The sequence below is a fragment of the Melanostigma gelatinosum genome (assembly GCF_949748355.1).
Source record: "Melanostigma gelatinosum genome assembly, chromosome: 1".
Taxonomy (NCBI): Eukaryota; Metazoa; Chordata; class Actinopteri; order Perciformes; family Zoarcidae; genus Melanostigma; species Melanostigma gelatinosum.
Genome location: NC_136634.1, coordinates 20515250 through 20531802, shown reverse-complemented (window position 1 = coordinate 20531802; position 16553 = coordinate 20515250). Strand labels below are relative to the sequence as shown.

General features: G+C 42.6%; 1 protein-coding gene across 1 annotated transcript in view; it reads left to right on the top strand.

Moving 5' to 3' along the window:
• The window catches only part of cdh13 (cadherin 13, H-cadherin (heart)), a gene marked incomplete at its 5' end in the record, with an annotated part of 225316 nt that overhangs the window by 167216 nt on the left and 41547 nt on the right, over nucleotides 1–16553 (top strand). Inside the window, 2 exons of the mRNA XM_079268410.1 lie at nucleotides 5842–6024; nucleotides 6113–6366. Of these exons, the coding sequence (XP_079124536.1) occupies nucleotides 5842–6024; nucleotides 6113–6366 (437 nt within the window). The remainder of the gene's footprint in view (nucleotides 1–5841; nucleotides 6025–6112; nucleotides 6367–16553) is intronic.

The window sequence follows — 16553 nt, the reverse complement described above, 5'->3', positions numbered from 1 at the left end:
ATACACCCATGATCGACACATGTGATGCAGGGGAAAAATTCTCATCGACTGCCAAAGAGACTTGGGGTCCAGGTAACTGTCGAAGCTCCTGCTAAGTTGTGTGCTGCAACAAACACAATTGACAATTGATTGTAGTTGGGAAGCCAGTGAGGGATCATGTCCTTGTCGCTGCAGTATGACACCTCTCACCATGGGGAGTCACTGCTACCTGTCCCAGTATAGCTGGTAGACATTCAAACTGTAAGAGGTGGTGTAATATGCAAATAGTCTTCTACAAATGTATAATGTCTCAGTTGTGTAGGAAGTTTTAAGGCAACATTTAAATAGGGCAAAAGAATTGCTGAGCTCCTCAGTTTTTTTATGTCTCTTGCTGTGTGTTGAACACCAGCTCTGCAAATTGTAAAAGGAGAGCACTTTGAAGGACTTTCTCCTCAGAGGGAGTCATGATCAGTGTAGCAGTCTACTTGGTGGTAGATGTATATGAAGGTAGATTTGTGTCTTTATTTTTCAAAAGCAAAAAAAAGTTTCAAAAGCAAAAGAAAGTTTCAAAAGCAAAAATAAAAGTTTTAAAAGCAAAAAAAAAAAGTTTCAAAAGCAAAAAAAAAAGTTTTAAAAGCAAATATATAAACTGAGAATAATTTATTTGTTAAAAAAATAAAAGCTTTGGTTTTGAATCCAAAAGTTTTGAATCCAAAAGTTTTGAAGCCAAAAGTTTTGAAACTCAAAGTTTTGAAGCCAAAAGCTGAGTTGGGTGTAGTGGGCGGGGCATACGCTGCTGAATGTATCAGGAGTTTCTATTGGTCCGTTTGACTTGCGTCTCGTATCTGCATCATCTACACAAACGGGAGGTTACGTGACATGGAGGTAAGTTGACTGCTCTGTTTTGTCAAAATTATTGTAAATATAGCAGCACTTCACTTTCTTCTCATGTTGTTCGTGTCGTGGAGTCTCTTTTTAAGAACGACATGGAGGGCTGCTGTGTTGACATGTAGCCCCACTGTGGGCGAACGTTACATGCACCTGAGGCATCTATGTTAGCTAAGGTTAGCTACACATGTATGACACAATTTAAAACAAATCCTATGAGCTTGGTTCTCTCTGACCGAGGTAGGTACAGATGACGACACTGTATCTAAAAACGACATGCGTCTTATGACTACACTGGTCAGACACCGAAGAAAACCTTTACTACTTCTGCCACCTCTGCTTGAAACGTCCCTTATTTGTTCAAACGCACCACCTTGTCGCGGAAGCTGTGCAGTACACACACATACATGATAGTAGATAAATTGGCAATTATGAACGCAGGCTCTGGGAAAATACTTTAAATCAGTGTATTTTAGATCACATAGAAACTTTTTTTTTTGCTTTTAAAACTTTTATTTTTGCTTTTGAAACTTTCTTTTGCTTTTGAAACTTTTTTTTGCTTTTGAAAAATAAAGACACAAATCTACCTTCATAGATGTACAGAGTTGAAATGAGCAACCGTAACTCTTTGCAGCGGAAAGTAGGCGGAGACTGTCAGATTGTTTGGTTTTTTTGGAGGAAACTCTTGGAAGCAGAACTTTCCAGTCTGTCTGACGCTATCCGATGTAATGCATCAGCTGTAACACGTGAATGATTGTTGGTGTTTTTGAAGCATGTGGTTATTTAATACACTGTGTGCCTGTATTTCTTGAGGATTATTTTCTTTTTTTCCACCGCATTGACAATTATGAGTGCTGTCATGTTCCGCAAAGGTAGAACAGCTGCTTTGCTGAATGTCAGATTCATCAGAAAAATCTATCTTCAGAAGCAGCCTGAGCAGAGGCTGTTCAAATTGAATAAAGACACAGGTAAGCTCATTAACTCTCCAGGCACACTTACTGTGCAGGATTAAAGACAGGGGAAAGGGTACAAAGCGAGTGGGGGGTTAGAGAGAGAGGTAATACACACACACACACAGTGTACAGAATTAGGTGGGAAGACGACTGATCACGAGTACCTGCTGTCATTTCAGCCTCATGCTGGTACAGTACAATGAAAATGGTGCCTTTTTTTTTACAGATTTGCTGTCTGTCTACACCTCGCTCTGCTTAGAGTTAAGCTGCTTTTGAAAGCAGAAAAAGGAAAGACAAGTGGCTGCTTGGAATTGTACATGATTCCTGTTCACGTCAGGGGGATTTTTTTCTAATTTAGACTTTTACCTCTACAACGCCTTCCTCAGTATTTTGTCAAAGGGGCCTAGAAAAAAAATTTGGTTAGTGCGTTGCAACATCGTGCAAAGTTTTAAGACTTTCAAACCATTTTATGAGATGTTATATTCAAGGTGCTTCGTCATTTTTAGATTTGTGCATGTCATTTCTTTTCCAGATAGTGTATTACCACTTACAGTAGACAGCTTACATGCTTTTTTACGAACTGGAAGGATCAAAAAAGTAGCAAATAAGAACAGATAGACTTTAAAGCAGTTCGAAAAAGTGATAAAAAAAAGCTGAGAAAGATACGGTTGAAAATGAACCAACTCGTTCAGAGACACAAACTTAAAATGCCTCTGCTGCAGCGCCTCCCTGCCGAGATGTGATGAGGGAGCAAATGTTACTTAGAGGCAGAACAGTCTCGTCTCAGGAGGTTTAATGTGATGGGCCACTGTTGTGCGTGTTCCCTTTCAGAACAAATCTTTGGGGCAGCAGGGACGTGTCACAAAGTACTTTCCATTAGGGCAAACGAACAGCTGCTCGACTGTCTGTCTTGCTGCCTGTCAGTGCAGCCCTAACTGCCATCTGTATTCATAACACAACCTGACAGACATCCAGGAATAAAATAAGTTGATCTCCATTCGTCTCCGCGCGCGTGTGTGTGTGTGTGTGGTGCTGTGTACTATCTGTAAGAATATGGTTCAGCATTTGTGTGTTTGCTTGACTGCAATTACGGTCATCTCTTTACTTGTGAATGTCTATGAGAGGGAGCCAGGATGGAAAAGTCAGAATGATAAACTTGGTGGTTTATAGCAGCCAGTATCAAAACAAACACTTTTTTTTGCTTAAACCTGGCTCATATACTGTACGTCTCTGTCTTTATCCTTGTGTCGGCCATAGCTCTGCACACAACAGTCAGACAAGAAGGAAAAGGCCTTAGTCAGTGGTTTGTAACAAGCAAACAATGCCAGCTGGCAATGAAAGACAAATTAAAAGCCTGTGTAAGAAATAGGAGGCAATTTCCATAGTAGTGTTAATGAGGCAGAGAGCGTTTCGTGTTCGGTAAAGCTGATGTGTACGCCTATAGTCTTCCAAGGCTTCACATCTCTGTCTCGGGCCCTTTGCCAGGATTTCAGGCTTCTTTTGCACCCCCCCCCCCCCCCCCCCCCCCCATCTGTTGGAGAAGAAGTGCAGTGACCGATGTTGACAGTGTCCAGATGAAGGTTTTGTGGTGTTGTGATTGAGGAAATCAACCAGCTGTTTTGCTTTGGCTGAACGATATGGGAAAATAATTGAATTAAGGTAGATATTTTAAGACAAACAAACATTCTTACATGGGGGGGGGGGGGGGGGGGGGGGCACGAGAGAAAAGTCCAGGGATCACTAAAGTCATTAAGATTCATCCCCAAGATATTTCAGTCTGGACCAGCGTGTCAACAAATTGACACACTACAGAGTGAAAGAGCCATTCCTAGAACCATGCCATTAGAATGTCTTAAATGCATCTCTGACCTTGTAAATGTTAAACCCACATCCACTCGGTTTCATTAGCTAGCAGGTGGAACCTGAACCACCACTCTATCTTGACTGACGTGTATCATGGCACTAACTACAGGAGACTACAGATCACACATTCCTCACAGGCACTGGTTTCCATTCAGTTTGGTACGGTATAGAAATCAATTATGAAACGTTTGACACATAATAAAGCGGTGTCAGCCAATGCTGTGAACATCACGTCTGCATAAGTTGTTTCTATAAATCATTAACTCATTGTTGAATGGTCATATAGTTGTAATGTAACAATGATACAACAATGTTCATGCTGCACAGGGATGGTTGTAAATCAATGGATACTTTGAACCACAGTAAAATACAAAGACATTTCTAAACCACAGCAGCGAAGTAGTTCACTGATGTACAAGATATTCAGTACTCATCAAATCTAAAAAAAATAAACATGCAGACCTAATAACAGCTATAGCAAGAAATGTGATCTGGTGCATTTGTTTTTAGGAACAGAGTCATTAGTGGGTCAGCACACCATGCTGAAGCATCATGTTCCTGCAGCAGTTTCACATAAATCGGTAATAACAAACACACAAAAGTCACCATCTCAATCAAAAGGTATAAATAGCGCAATCAAAAATGACAGCGCTGAAACACCAGACTAAAACGTGACATTATCCATTCATTATTTATTTTTTCCTCAAATCAGTCGTTATCTTTTGGAAAAAAAGATAAAAAAGTCAGGCATAAAAGAGATGGGTGTCTAAATGAATGTCAGTCAATGTAATGTCCCGTAAAGTGTGCGTGTGACCCTTGACCTGCATTGCCCTGGTCCTGTGGTCATCTTTTCTCTGAGTGGACTCAGCGAGAAGCACTACAGTAACTGGCTCTCTGCCTGGGGCTGGGAACTAAAAGGAATGTCTTTACCAATGTGTATTAAGTGTGTAAATCATTTATACAGCAAACTCGTGGAAGTGTTGACACAGATAAGCTCTTTCTAACTCTGATCTGAGCCTTGTTCCTCAGTCTTCCTCAGACAACTTCAAGGGGTTTTGAGAGAGAGAGAGAGAGAGAGAGAGAGAGAGAGAGAGAGAGAGAGAGGTCTGCATGTGTCTTTCACTGCTTCAGGGTTCTTCGCTAAATCTTGAAATTGTTTTCAAAATGAGTGCTTGGCTTTTCAATGGTTCCATGCAGCTTCCTAATTTTCACATGATGCGCTTGTACCAGACTGCCGCAGGCTTGCAGGACAAAATGGCCAACAATGCCCATGTGGGTTCAAACATAACCTCCTTCTCCAAAGAACATTGTGCCTCCATCCTCTCTGTCCTAAATGACTGTTCAACGGTTCAATGGGGTTTTTTTTTAAACTAGCTTTGAATGAATAAAAAAGGGAGAAAGGAAAGAAAGAGGAGAAATCAATGTTTGTGTCCTTTCAGATAAATGCATGGAGCCAGGCAGTGTAAGGCAGTAAAAGGGTAATCTGTGAAACAACAATACCGTGGGCTGACAGGAGACGCAGTAATCTAAGCTGGACCAGCACTATCCCTAAACAGAGTGTTCTGTGTCTGGAAGATTACACTGTAAGCTCTGACACCATAATGGTCCTTACACACACACACACACACACACACACACAGCATTGCTTCTGCCTGCCTGGAGCTTCTGCAGTGGCCCCTATTCAGGATGTAGTCTTTAGTGAGAGCCTTGCTGGCAGAATGCTTGGATAGGAATCTGATTGAGGCGTGCTGCCAACAATGATCAGAGAGCTTGGGAGGGATTGACACTGAAAGGTAAATGAGATGCACTGTGGAGAATCCACAACGAGTGTTTATTCTATTACGTGTGCTGTTTGTCCATGCATTCAAACTCAAATGTCTTTTCTTGGATTTGACTGCAGAATATGGGTCATGACTGTTACATTTCTTTGCGTACTTCTTTATTTCGTTTTTCCATGTTCTTAATTCCTTTCCCTCTTTTCAGCTGTAGTTCCAGAGTATAAAAATAGCTTTGGCATTTCACAGCTGTATCAGTGAGCTGAAATTCTAACGAAAGGACATACACGAGGCTGATTTGTGCTGTTGTGGCCTGTAGATGTCAGTTCCCTCAGTTCATCCTGCTCACTAATGGTGATTTGTCTGTCCGTCTCCTCTAACAGTTCGAGGCGGACGTGTACGAGGGCTCTACGGGAGTGGTGGTCAACCTGACAGTAGACGACAGGGACGACCCAGACACGGGGGCGTGGAGAGCGATCTACTCGATAATTAACGGAGATCCCACACTGAGCTTTGAGATTGAAACCAACCCAGACAATAATGAGGGAATGCTGTCCGTTGCCAAGGTAAAGTACATCAAACTATCCAACGTATTCATACACAACATAATCACCCTTCCCTTACATTCACAACCATTTCCCCTCCCCCTTTCAGCCTCTGGACTACGAGGCCGCTGCGCTCCACACGCTACTCATCAAAGTGGAGAACGAGGACGCTCTGGTTCCTGATGTCGGCTACGGCCCCAGCTCCACAGCCACTGTCCACGTCATAGTCCTGGACATCAACGAGGGCCCCGTCTTCTTCCCCGACCCCCTGATAGTCACCAGGATGGAAAACATTCCTTTAGGCAGCTTTGTGGCCTCACTCAACGCCACAGATCCAGACATTTTACAGGTCCAGAGCATCAGGTAAGGAGCCTGGGGTGAAATCATGTGGAAAAAGGGCCAGAGTTGCAAAACTCTGCTTGTCCGGTGTAAACGAATGGGAGAGAGCATGTTTGTGCGGTTGAATGGCATCTGCTGTAGCTCAGTATTGTCAGTTATGAGCTTTCTGATATTCATTCACCTTCCCTCTGTTCAGATGAGCAATATCATTGAGTCTCATTCGCTAATGGGACTCTTTGAGAAGCACTTAACGTTTTCTTTCATAGCAGGGCAGTTCTTATGTCAGTGAGCTTTCAGATATTTTTATCCCACTCATCTAATTCACATCTCCATTCCCTTCGTACCCAATTTCTTCTTTGCCTGTTAGGCTGCTTTATCCATCTGTGTTGTATAAACAGATGAAATATTCTGCTCGGCAATTTGCGATTTACTGGCACAGGTCAAAACCATCCACCCCAGTCAACTGAGAAGTCACAGAATGGGGCCGCTCATTAACTTCAACTATGTTATGAAAATGTCCTTCCCTCACATATCATCATAACAGGAAGGCTATTAGTTTCACTATGTGCTACAATAAAAAGTGTTCCTCTTGCTGCCAGAGGGAGCCCCATGGCGTGTGCTGCACTTCCTTTTACTAGATGGAAAACTCATCATTGCATTTATTGGCTTTCAGGCCTAATTTGGTCTCGATTAAGATTGCTCTCTTTCTGCACCCTTGGAGTTATACATCATGGGGAAAAAATAGTGTTAAATAAACATATGGGGATAATAATGACCCGGGGGGGAATAAAACTCACCACTTTGTGACTTTAATGCTGAAATTATTGATGCCGCTTTATATGCCGTGAAACGTAGTCACTGTGTCCGGATCAAATGCTACATAACATGGAGTTGTTCAGCTGAATGTCGCACAGGAGTCGGGACCTGACCACAAAGTCAGGTCATTTGACCGTATGAATTTCAAAACGGTCTGAGAACACAAACTGGTCTCTGAATACATGTTTCTGGGAGGAACAAGAAACATGCTCGATTAAACACCCCCTTAGGCCAGAAGCTTATCTTCATCTTCATCCGTTAGCTCCGTGTGATTGGCCGAGGTCGATCTGTATTTTGGTAGTTTGCGTTGCCTTTGTTGATTTAAACTACAAACAAAATGTGTCCATCAAAAGTAAACAGAGATGAAAGATATATATCTATATATATAGATATATATAGAGATAACAGATAGATGTTACTTTGTTGTCCATAGATTAAGAGATCTTTGATCTTTAGTGCCTTGTAGCTTCATTGATATGACTGAATTTAATGCAATGAATGTTCTTAATTGTTTTTATTGTGTTTTGATGCTTTTAATGGTTTTATGTGAAGCACTTTGAATTACCTTGTTGTTGAAATGTGCTCTACAAATAAACTTGCCTTGCCTTGAATTCATATCACTGGGGGAGTTGATACCACTTAAATTAGAAAGGTAGAGACAGGTTTATAAATGTTCCTCTTTCCCTGACTTCATACATCAGACTATCGAGGAGTGAAAGCTTTTCTCCAAAACCAAATGTGAAGTCGAAAAACTGTTTAAAATGCTTTTTCTCGACTGCATCCTCTCTGCTCGTCCTTCAGCGGCTATGGGTCTTGAGTAACCCATTTACCACATCCACTGCTCCTGAATCGCACTCCAACAAACAAAGTTCCAATAGAACGTTTCCATTGAACGACAGCATAAAAGAATGAATTCCTATATGACTCACTCAGGTCAGGCTAGGTTCGGAAGTTTCACTCGTTGTCGTCTGTTTATGGTTTGTTTTTTCTGACACGCCGACTATTTTGATATTTGCATTTGTATTTTTAAACTATATTGATGACTTAAAAGCCTTCTCCAAAGAATTTGGTGACATTTCATCTATGTATAGCCACGGCGGGCTCTCAGTTTACGACACCTTCTTTGCATCTTTGACTGATCTTCCAAGTCGTATATTTGCATCTTTCTAACTCTGTCCTTGCTGCTCTGCTTCTCTCATCTTCAGCATACGGTTCTGTATTTATTTCATGGCCTCTGTGTTTGTAGTCACTTCATCCTCTTGACACTTTGCCAGTAACAGTGACTTTGAAGTGGCATAGCTGTGACCTGCAGACAGGTTGAGGACATTGTGAAAAACAGACAGTTGGAGAGGTGGAAATAGGGAGAGAGCGTGCACAGAATGAAAAGAATATCGTAAAAAAAAAATAGGAGGAGATCTGTTTACCTTCTTCTGTCCTTCGCTGTCTGTCTCTGCATAACTCTGCAAATGTGGATGTTTGTGTGGATGTGGGTTTGTGTCTCAGTGTGTCTGCCCTCTGGAATGCGTAGGTCAAATGCATTTGACACAGAACACAATCGGTGTGACTCGCTGGTCAGAGTGAGTAGCCCACAGTGCCCAACACACGCACACACACACACACACACACACACACACACACACACACACATGCATGCGTGTATTTGTAAGGACTATTTAACTCTTTAAGAAAAGTAATGCGCATCACTAAATAGGCCTCCTCGTGTTTACTTTACATTTCACACAGCCTGGTCTGTGCACTTTTTGACAAGAAATAGCATGTGGAGAAATAGAAAGTAGCCATCTGCTAAATTTGAACAAGTCAACATGTGAAACATTTGCATTACATTGAGCAGCTTAGCCGTATTTGTACAGGACTTTCGTTACCTGGGGTCCATCTGTGATCTATAATAATTCATCAGTGTTCCTAAACCTGTGCAAATCTGCCATGGGTGACATTTCTGGACAGCAGTTGGACCTGAAGCAGAATTTTCCTATGAAAGTCAGCAACACGTGTCAATTTCTGCGGGTTACATGCATACAGTCTTTTCAAAATAAACTCCTACTTTCACAGGAAACAACCTAATTAGCTGTTAAGGCAACAAAAATACTTGGTTAGGTTTAGGAAAAGATCGTCTGTTGAGTTAAAATAGCTACGGAGGTGCCGTTACTGAAGTGGGCAAGTGTGACAAATAAGTCCCTTTCACATGGGGAACGAACAGCGGCCTCCTGGTGTTTGTTGGAGCCGCCCACAGCAGTCCCCGCCCTGTGTGGGCTTTTTGCGGCAGGGTATTGCTATCGATCCTAACTTGAGCAGAGCCACCATTAGCAGCTTTAGCTACACCGAGCTAGAGTACGGAGACAGACAAAAGAAGTAATCCCAGACAATGTAAAGCGTGATAGTTGCCTTTGTTTGTACATTACTGGAACACTAATTAGCTGATGCAAGACAGGTGTGCAGGCAGGTGGTGATCACGGCAGCAATCAGGGGACCTGCAGCTGCAAGGAGCTCACTGAGGACATCTACAGAGCAGGTGCAGGAACAAAGGTGTCCTTATTATACCTCGTCCATAATTGTGCTGCACATTACCTGATGCGGTATTAATCACTTCAGTTTCGGTCTTCGTTCATGTTTTACACCGAATGACAGAATTAAGATCAAGCTTTTAGACACCGTACTGCCTCCATGCACATTGATGGAAATTTAGTTCCAAGGTCTAATCACTCAAATTGCAACAATTATTGATTCTCTTTGAAGTTTTGGGAATGTGCTTCACACTGCAGCGAGTATAAGAACAGGCTGTGCTGTGAAGCTTCTCATTAGCCTGCGTTTCAAAGCCCTGCAACCAAGAAGAACCTAGCGGGGTTAATCGGGGCTACCTCATTATCCAGGTTATTAGAAACCTTTCCTTTGCCTTTTTTTTCCCTTAATGTTGTTGAGAAAAAGGTTATTGGCCTGTGAGGGTGTAACATTTCACGAAATAAATAAACAAATTATGTTACACATTGACCACAAACTCTTTGACATAGCCAAGATGAGCCCCAAATTTCATAATGTTGACGACATGAGGCAAAAGATTTTCTGGAGATGTAATTAAATCTAAATGATAAAAAAAAAGAAGTTCCACACGACAAGTCACATGAATAACATGATACATCTATATTAACATATGTTTTTTAAATGTTAAATAGCATTCATTAAAATAGTGTTTGGGGCAAAAAGAGTAATGTTTTTAATAAATCTTATTTGGAACAGGGGTGAAAAAAATAATTAAAAACAAAGCAATGTTCCTTTCCTCAGACTAAAAACGGACCTTGGATTGTCTATACTCCCTCTCTCGCTTGTAAACGGACACGTTGCATGATTACAGCAAACAAGGGTCTTTATTAGTTCTGCTCAGGAGCGGACTGGGGGAAAAAAGTGGCCCGGGAGTTACTGTCAGACCGGCCCACTCAATACACGGCGCGTTGCCCACTCAATGCATCGCACGTATCGACCAGTCAGTGGCCTACTTGGGAAAATACCCATACACTTAACATTATTTTGGATGATTACAAAGAAATTGCATCATATATGTTTTTTTTATAACATTTGGATCCACCAATTTGCCCGGATGGACACATTGAATAAAATGATACTGGCTATTGTAACACTCCAAGGTAGGTATCGTTTGCTAGATGAATATGGTTCTACGCAGTGGCGCTGGTGCACATGTTCTAGGTAGGGCTGTTTTCTATTTCCCTTTAGTAACTTGAGGGTTACCGTAATAATTCCCTTTAACAGGAAACGATACAATCGAACTATATTCAGGTTACCTTTAATTTGAGTTTACAACAAATGCAACACACACAGTGGGAAAAATGAAATGAAAGAAAACCTCTCGTTGCTGGCAGGATGTCGCCTGAAGCGTGGAAGTCCAAACTCTTAGTCCGCTTCACTCAAGAGAGCAATAAGATAAAAGTGTGGTACCTTAGTTAATGCTGCTTATAAATCTGTATTACATTACTAATCCCCGCCCCCCCAAAAGAAAATAATAGTAATATGATAAATAAAAAAATAAATATCTACATGAAAGGCTGTAGTGATCTAGAATTAATTGTGGAAGGATAACATATAGCAGATATGTCACTATCTATATGTGGCATTCTAAACGTGAAGAGGCGGGGCTTAGGCGGCTTCTCTGTAGTTCAGATCAGAGACGCTCTGTGAACTACTGTCGACCAGAATGCCGGCTCCGGCGCTGAATCTATTTGAGGACGCTGATTGGCTAAATTGTATTTCACTCATTTATATCTTTAATCAGCATGAAAGCATCATTGGCTAAACTGCTTCATAGACCCGCCTCTTTGGGGCAGATTGCATGCTGGGTGTGTGAGTGTGTGTGTGTGTAGGGGTGCTGCCGGCTCGCAGATGGAAACCACGAGTGTGAATACAGATCGCGAGGAGTAGTATAAATCTTCATCAGTGACTATGAGCTTTAAGTATCAGAGTAAACGTAACTTGTTCTGTGAAGCATAGAATACAGTCGGGTCGGCGATCTCGGAGCGAGGGCCGGTTGATGATGGAGGTGGTCAAAACCCCGTTGGCTGCCCGCCCCTGGTTCTGCTCAGTGTGTTTCGGCCAAACTTTTAGGCTGCGGGGGGGGGATTTGTCTTTGTTCTAGCCGTATTGACTGTTTTAAGGGTTTTAGTCAAGTAGAATTGTTTTATGAGAGCACTGGAGAAGAAAGTGACATCAGACAGAGAGAACGAAAGACAGCTTTGATGGGAGACGGAGAGAGTTGGACTTGCTTTTTAACAAAACTTTCCTGAATTTGTGGTAAGCCGCTGAGTGTTTTGCTCGTCGCGTGGGCGCTTGACATTGAAGAAATATGTAGCTCTTCAGGGTAGTTTTGTACCCTGAAATCTGTAAGAAAGTTTAGTCAGAAAGTTAACTGTAATATTGACTCAAATCCTGAAAATGCACTCTTGATTTTTGCTCCGGTGCCAATTCAGTAGGCTGTGAAGAGGGGAGCAAATAATAAGAGTCATTAAGAAAGTTCAGCTACTTCAATTAGGTCTCATTTCCAGTGACAGGACTCTCATCAGTTGTCAAATAACTATTTACACTGAAGTAATTGACGCTTGATGGGAAAAGGAGCCATGGTTTGAACACAGAGTGACTCATGGAGGACAGTCTGCAGAGGCGATACTCTGAGAACGTTTCTTTATTTTTAGTTTTCTTCATATTTGTTTCTTGTCTAGTGTGTGCGGTTAGTATTTTTTTCTTTTAAGTGATCACAGTAAATATTTTCTGCTTCTCCCCACTGAACCCAGACAACAGGTCGACATGTACCAGACATTTCCAAAGATTGTCCACCACATGGAGAAGCTGTAGGCAGATAAAACAGAATGCTTTGAACAACAGACGGATAAAAAGTCGAATGTGGGGGAAATGATCAATAGCATTGACAATAACAACATGTCCAGTGTGTTTCAGATGTATACGTTGTCACAATGAAAGGTCTTCAGACTTGGCCGTCTCTCGACTACGACTCCTCCATCTTCTCTGAAGTACATTTAACTTGTTTTTCTCTCCTGGCTTTTGAAAAACCGAGAGAATCTCAAACAGTTGGGTCGTCCATAATTCAGCAGCTGTCTACTTCCACTTCTCACTCCGGCCTTTTTCAAGTTAAAAGGGATGGGACTTAAAGGAAGAAGGATGGGAAGCTGGAATGTCTGGCACGAAAACTGGCAGGTAGCTTTGAGGAGCCGAGGTAAAGGAGGAGAGAATGAGACAGACGGACTGTGCGGATGACAGTCTGTGTGAAGGAGGGAGGTGTCGAGTGCTACGAAGGCTGACCTGTGAGGGGTCAGACAGTGTGATCGCCTTAAGATGTGTCTGAAATTGTCCCCGTCTGCACAGGAGAACGAACAGAAGCACAAAAAGAGAGACAGAGAGGATGCAGGACGTGAGATAAAGATAACAGCGAGACATACCAAGAGAGCACACAGGGAAGGACAGAATGTTGGGATGGAGCCAGCCGAGAGTAATTCATCCACTGACTGACACATATTTTTAATAACACAAGTAGATTGTCGTTAAAGAAGATTTGATTGACTGAGACTGCCCCGCAAATGTGTCACGTGCCCAGATATGCTGGGCACGTGAAACATTCTGGATGCTGCAAAGCGCACAAATTACAAGATACCAGCGATGAATCAGGAGAGTAAAGTAAAGAGGAAATCAATGATACTTCTGCTGAACTTGTGCTAACTAATTCAAAAAGTTTGCCCAAAGTTCAAAGTGGCCACACTCACACAACAGCAGGGCACATCTGTCTGGCCAGATGTTTGCTGTCTGTCTCCGTCCCCGTCTCTCCCTTTCTGTCCAACGCATCACATTCAAAATGAACCCTGCAAATAGAACCCAAAACCCCAGAACCGGTCTCTGGAGCATTCGTACAACAAACTGTGTGTGTAGGATACTATCATTTTCCCTTGATTTGATAACTGCACGTGTGCATTGTTAATGACCGCTTGTATAGCTTTAATACAGAAATGTAAACCTGCAAACTACCATGTCGTAACAGTTTCATAAACGTAATAATTGTACAAGCTACAATATCTATGGCATCGTGATCTCTGTATCGTTGCCCTGTTTAAATGAATCCAGCCAATGTTTGTTTCACCCTTTTGTATTTAGTTTGGTAGAATGCACCGGCACGTTCAAACAACTTCTCTCTGCCATGGCTCAGGTCTGTTCGCTCATTGTTTGCAGTGCAATAAGAGGCATTGATTCTGTCAAAGCAAAGCAGTTGTCAGAAATTGGAATGTATTCAGTATACAGCAAAGAATACAAAAAAATGTACGTGTTCGACCCACGCGTAGCCTCAACTAAGTGGCTGGAAGGGAGTGAGTGTAATTGGTTTTCACTGTGTCTCGTATATGCAGTGCTGGCTTGCTTAAGGATGTCAAAATAGAATCAAACTGGCATTTGCCAACAGGGTGAAGTTGCTGCATCACTTTGCATACTTCTTCAAACCTCCAAACCTACCAAACTGCCACGTAAAATGGGATAGGACCGAGGAACTACTGTTTGAGGCAGCATTGCACCATCTAAGAGCAGGAGACGGGCTGTCTCAGAGAAAGTTTCAAGGATGTGGGTTGCCGGTTTTTCATTTTAACATCACTGCAGAGCGAAACAGGCTGAGTCTTACAGTCTCCTCCATCCCCCCCCTCTTTCATCTGCCCCCCTCTCTTTCATCTGCCCCCCCTCTCTTTCATCTGTCCTGTGGGGATGTGAAGGGCTGATTACAGGCTAATCAGATGTTCAGATTTGTTTCTCATTTCTAGCAGCTCAGTAAATACTTGGCAAACAGGCGGTACAGGAGGGAAGAGCGAGAGAGAGACAGGAACGGAGAGGTGGGGCAAGGAGAGGCTTTAGTCATACAGTCAGAATGCCGGGAAATAATTAAAACAATCTCAAAATATGCCAAGAGGAACAGGGAGAGAGGGCTGCTGTGCTGTGAAGCAGAAGCAAATTGCTTTTCTTCCTCTTAATTACAAGGTTATGCTTTTCCACTGATGCAAAGAGGTGCTATTATGCACCTTATTATGATAATAACTTTTTGGTCCTGTGTTGTGTTACTCAAGCTTGCTAATTCATGAAAATGATGTCGCACCCAGCGAGGAGAGCACACTGGCGTCACAATGTGCATGTGCAGACACACTCCTGTGCCTTCTCTCTGCATTCGTGTTTCAAAGGAGTGTCCTTGCATACTCGTCTCCGTCCCTGCCAAATATTGACAATGCAAACCTTTCATTCTCATTCCAGCCCGCCTTCTCTTCTGCGCTCGCCCCACTGTTGCTGTTAAGTCGACACAGTGGGTCTTTGTTCAGCACACTCGGTGGACTGTCTGTGGAGCTGAGTGGTGTTGGCAGAGAGTCTCCTCTAGACACTACCTGGCTCGCAGCAAACAACAGCGGAAAGAGCCAAGAGAGCCTTTGAGGTTGTGTAAAAAGGTAAATCAAACGTATAGGTTGGGTCCCTATTTAGTCACGCTCTCGGGCCAAGCCTGATTCGAGCTCGGACAGGACACCGGATCAGTAACTGTAATGAGGAGACGGACAAAGCAGAGAGACTGTCCTCTCTCCACCCATGGAGACATGCAAAGAGGACTTCAAGAGTACAAAGAATATAATTAAAGAAAGCAGCTTCTGTCACTCATTCAGACAGGATCAATTCTCTCTGTAACCACCTCTCCACTGAGTCTCTCTTTTAATTCACACATCCAACGGCCGATCCGTCTGTTGCTTTTTGCATAACACATCTATGATTAAGGCTGTTGGCGAGTGGTGTGGTTTAATGTGCTCCTATAAGCTCGTCCCTGCCGACTGATATGTTCAGGCCAGGATTTGACAGGGGATGACTTGAAGTTGAATGGATGGTAAGGATGAAGAATGACAGGAAAGAGTTTTTACCACATCTGGCGAAGACGTGCTGTGACAGTCTTCCATGATTGCCAATTAAACCCCCTCAGCCTTTTCATAATAATGCATATGCACATCCAGCACTGTAGATATCTTAATTAAAACTCCCGTCACGCACTTCACACCTTCTTTTACACCTTTTTGTCCAAGTTCACATACTTTCCCTGCTGACACGTACACCAAGACAAACCTCTGTGACAGATGATTGATGCGACAGGCGGCAGCGTTTGCTTTCTCAGCGCTGTCACATTTATTTCCCCCGTATAGACCTGCTGCACTGTGCTGATACAGAGCAGAAATATGAACAGGTGTGACATGGGTAATTTGTCCACATGGCCTGGAGCAGTGGTTGGCCAAAAGTGGGCAGCTCGGCTCAGTTCAGCTCAAGTTGAAAACCAGTCCAGAGCGGCTGACCGCGGAATTTGTAGGTGACCCCAAAGGAGTCCCTTATTTTTCAACCACAAAGCCTTCAAAGACAAATCCTCTCTTTCTTTTTCTTCCTCTGTAATCCCAAAAATGAAATGTGCGAGACAGACATTTTTAATCTGCCTCAAAGTTTATCACGGCTCAAAAGGAACACAAATGGTTTTGACCTCTGACTTATATTACAGTTCATGCCCACTTAAGCTCAATGCCGTGTTCAAAGTGAAACGCAGAGATTGTTTCTGTTCCTTTCATGGAAGTGGGAGTGCTAGTCCAGGAACGATGCCAATAACTGGCACCTGATTCCTGCAATGAATTAGGTGCCTAAGATCTGCAGGGGAAATCAACAGGAGAAAGGTAAAAAGAAGTATTGTTTACGTTCATCTTTTCTATCACTATTTCATCAATTCTAACAGCCAGCAATTGTCTGGCCATTTACATCTCAATATGATGTTTGGTAGATTTTCCTCATTAGTTTGTAAACATGAGCATTCATTCGGAGTC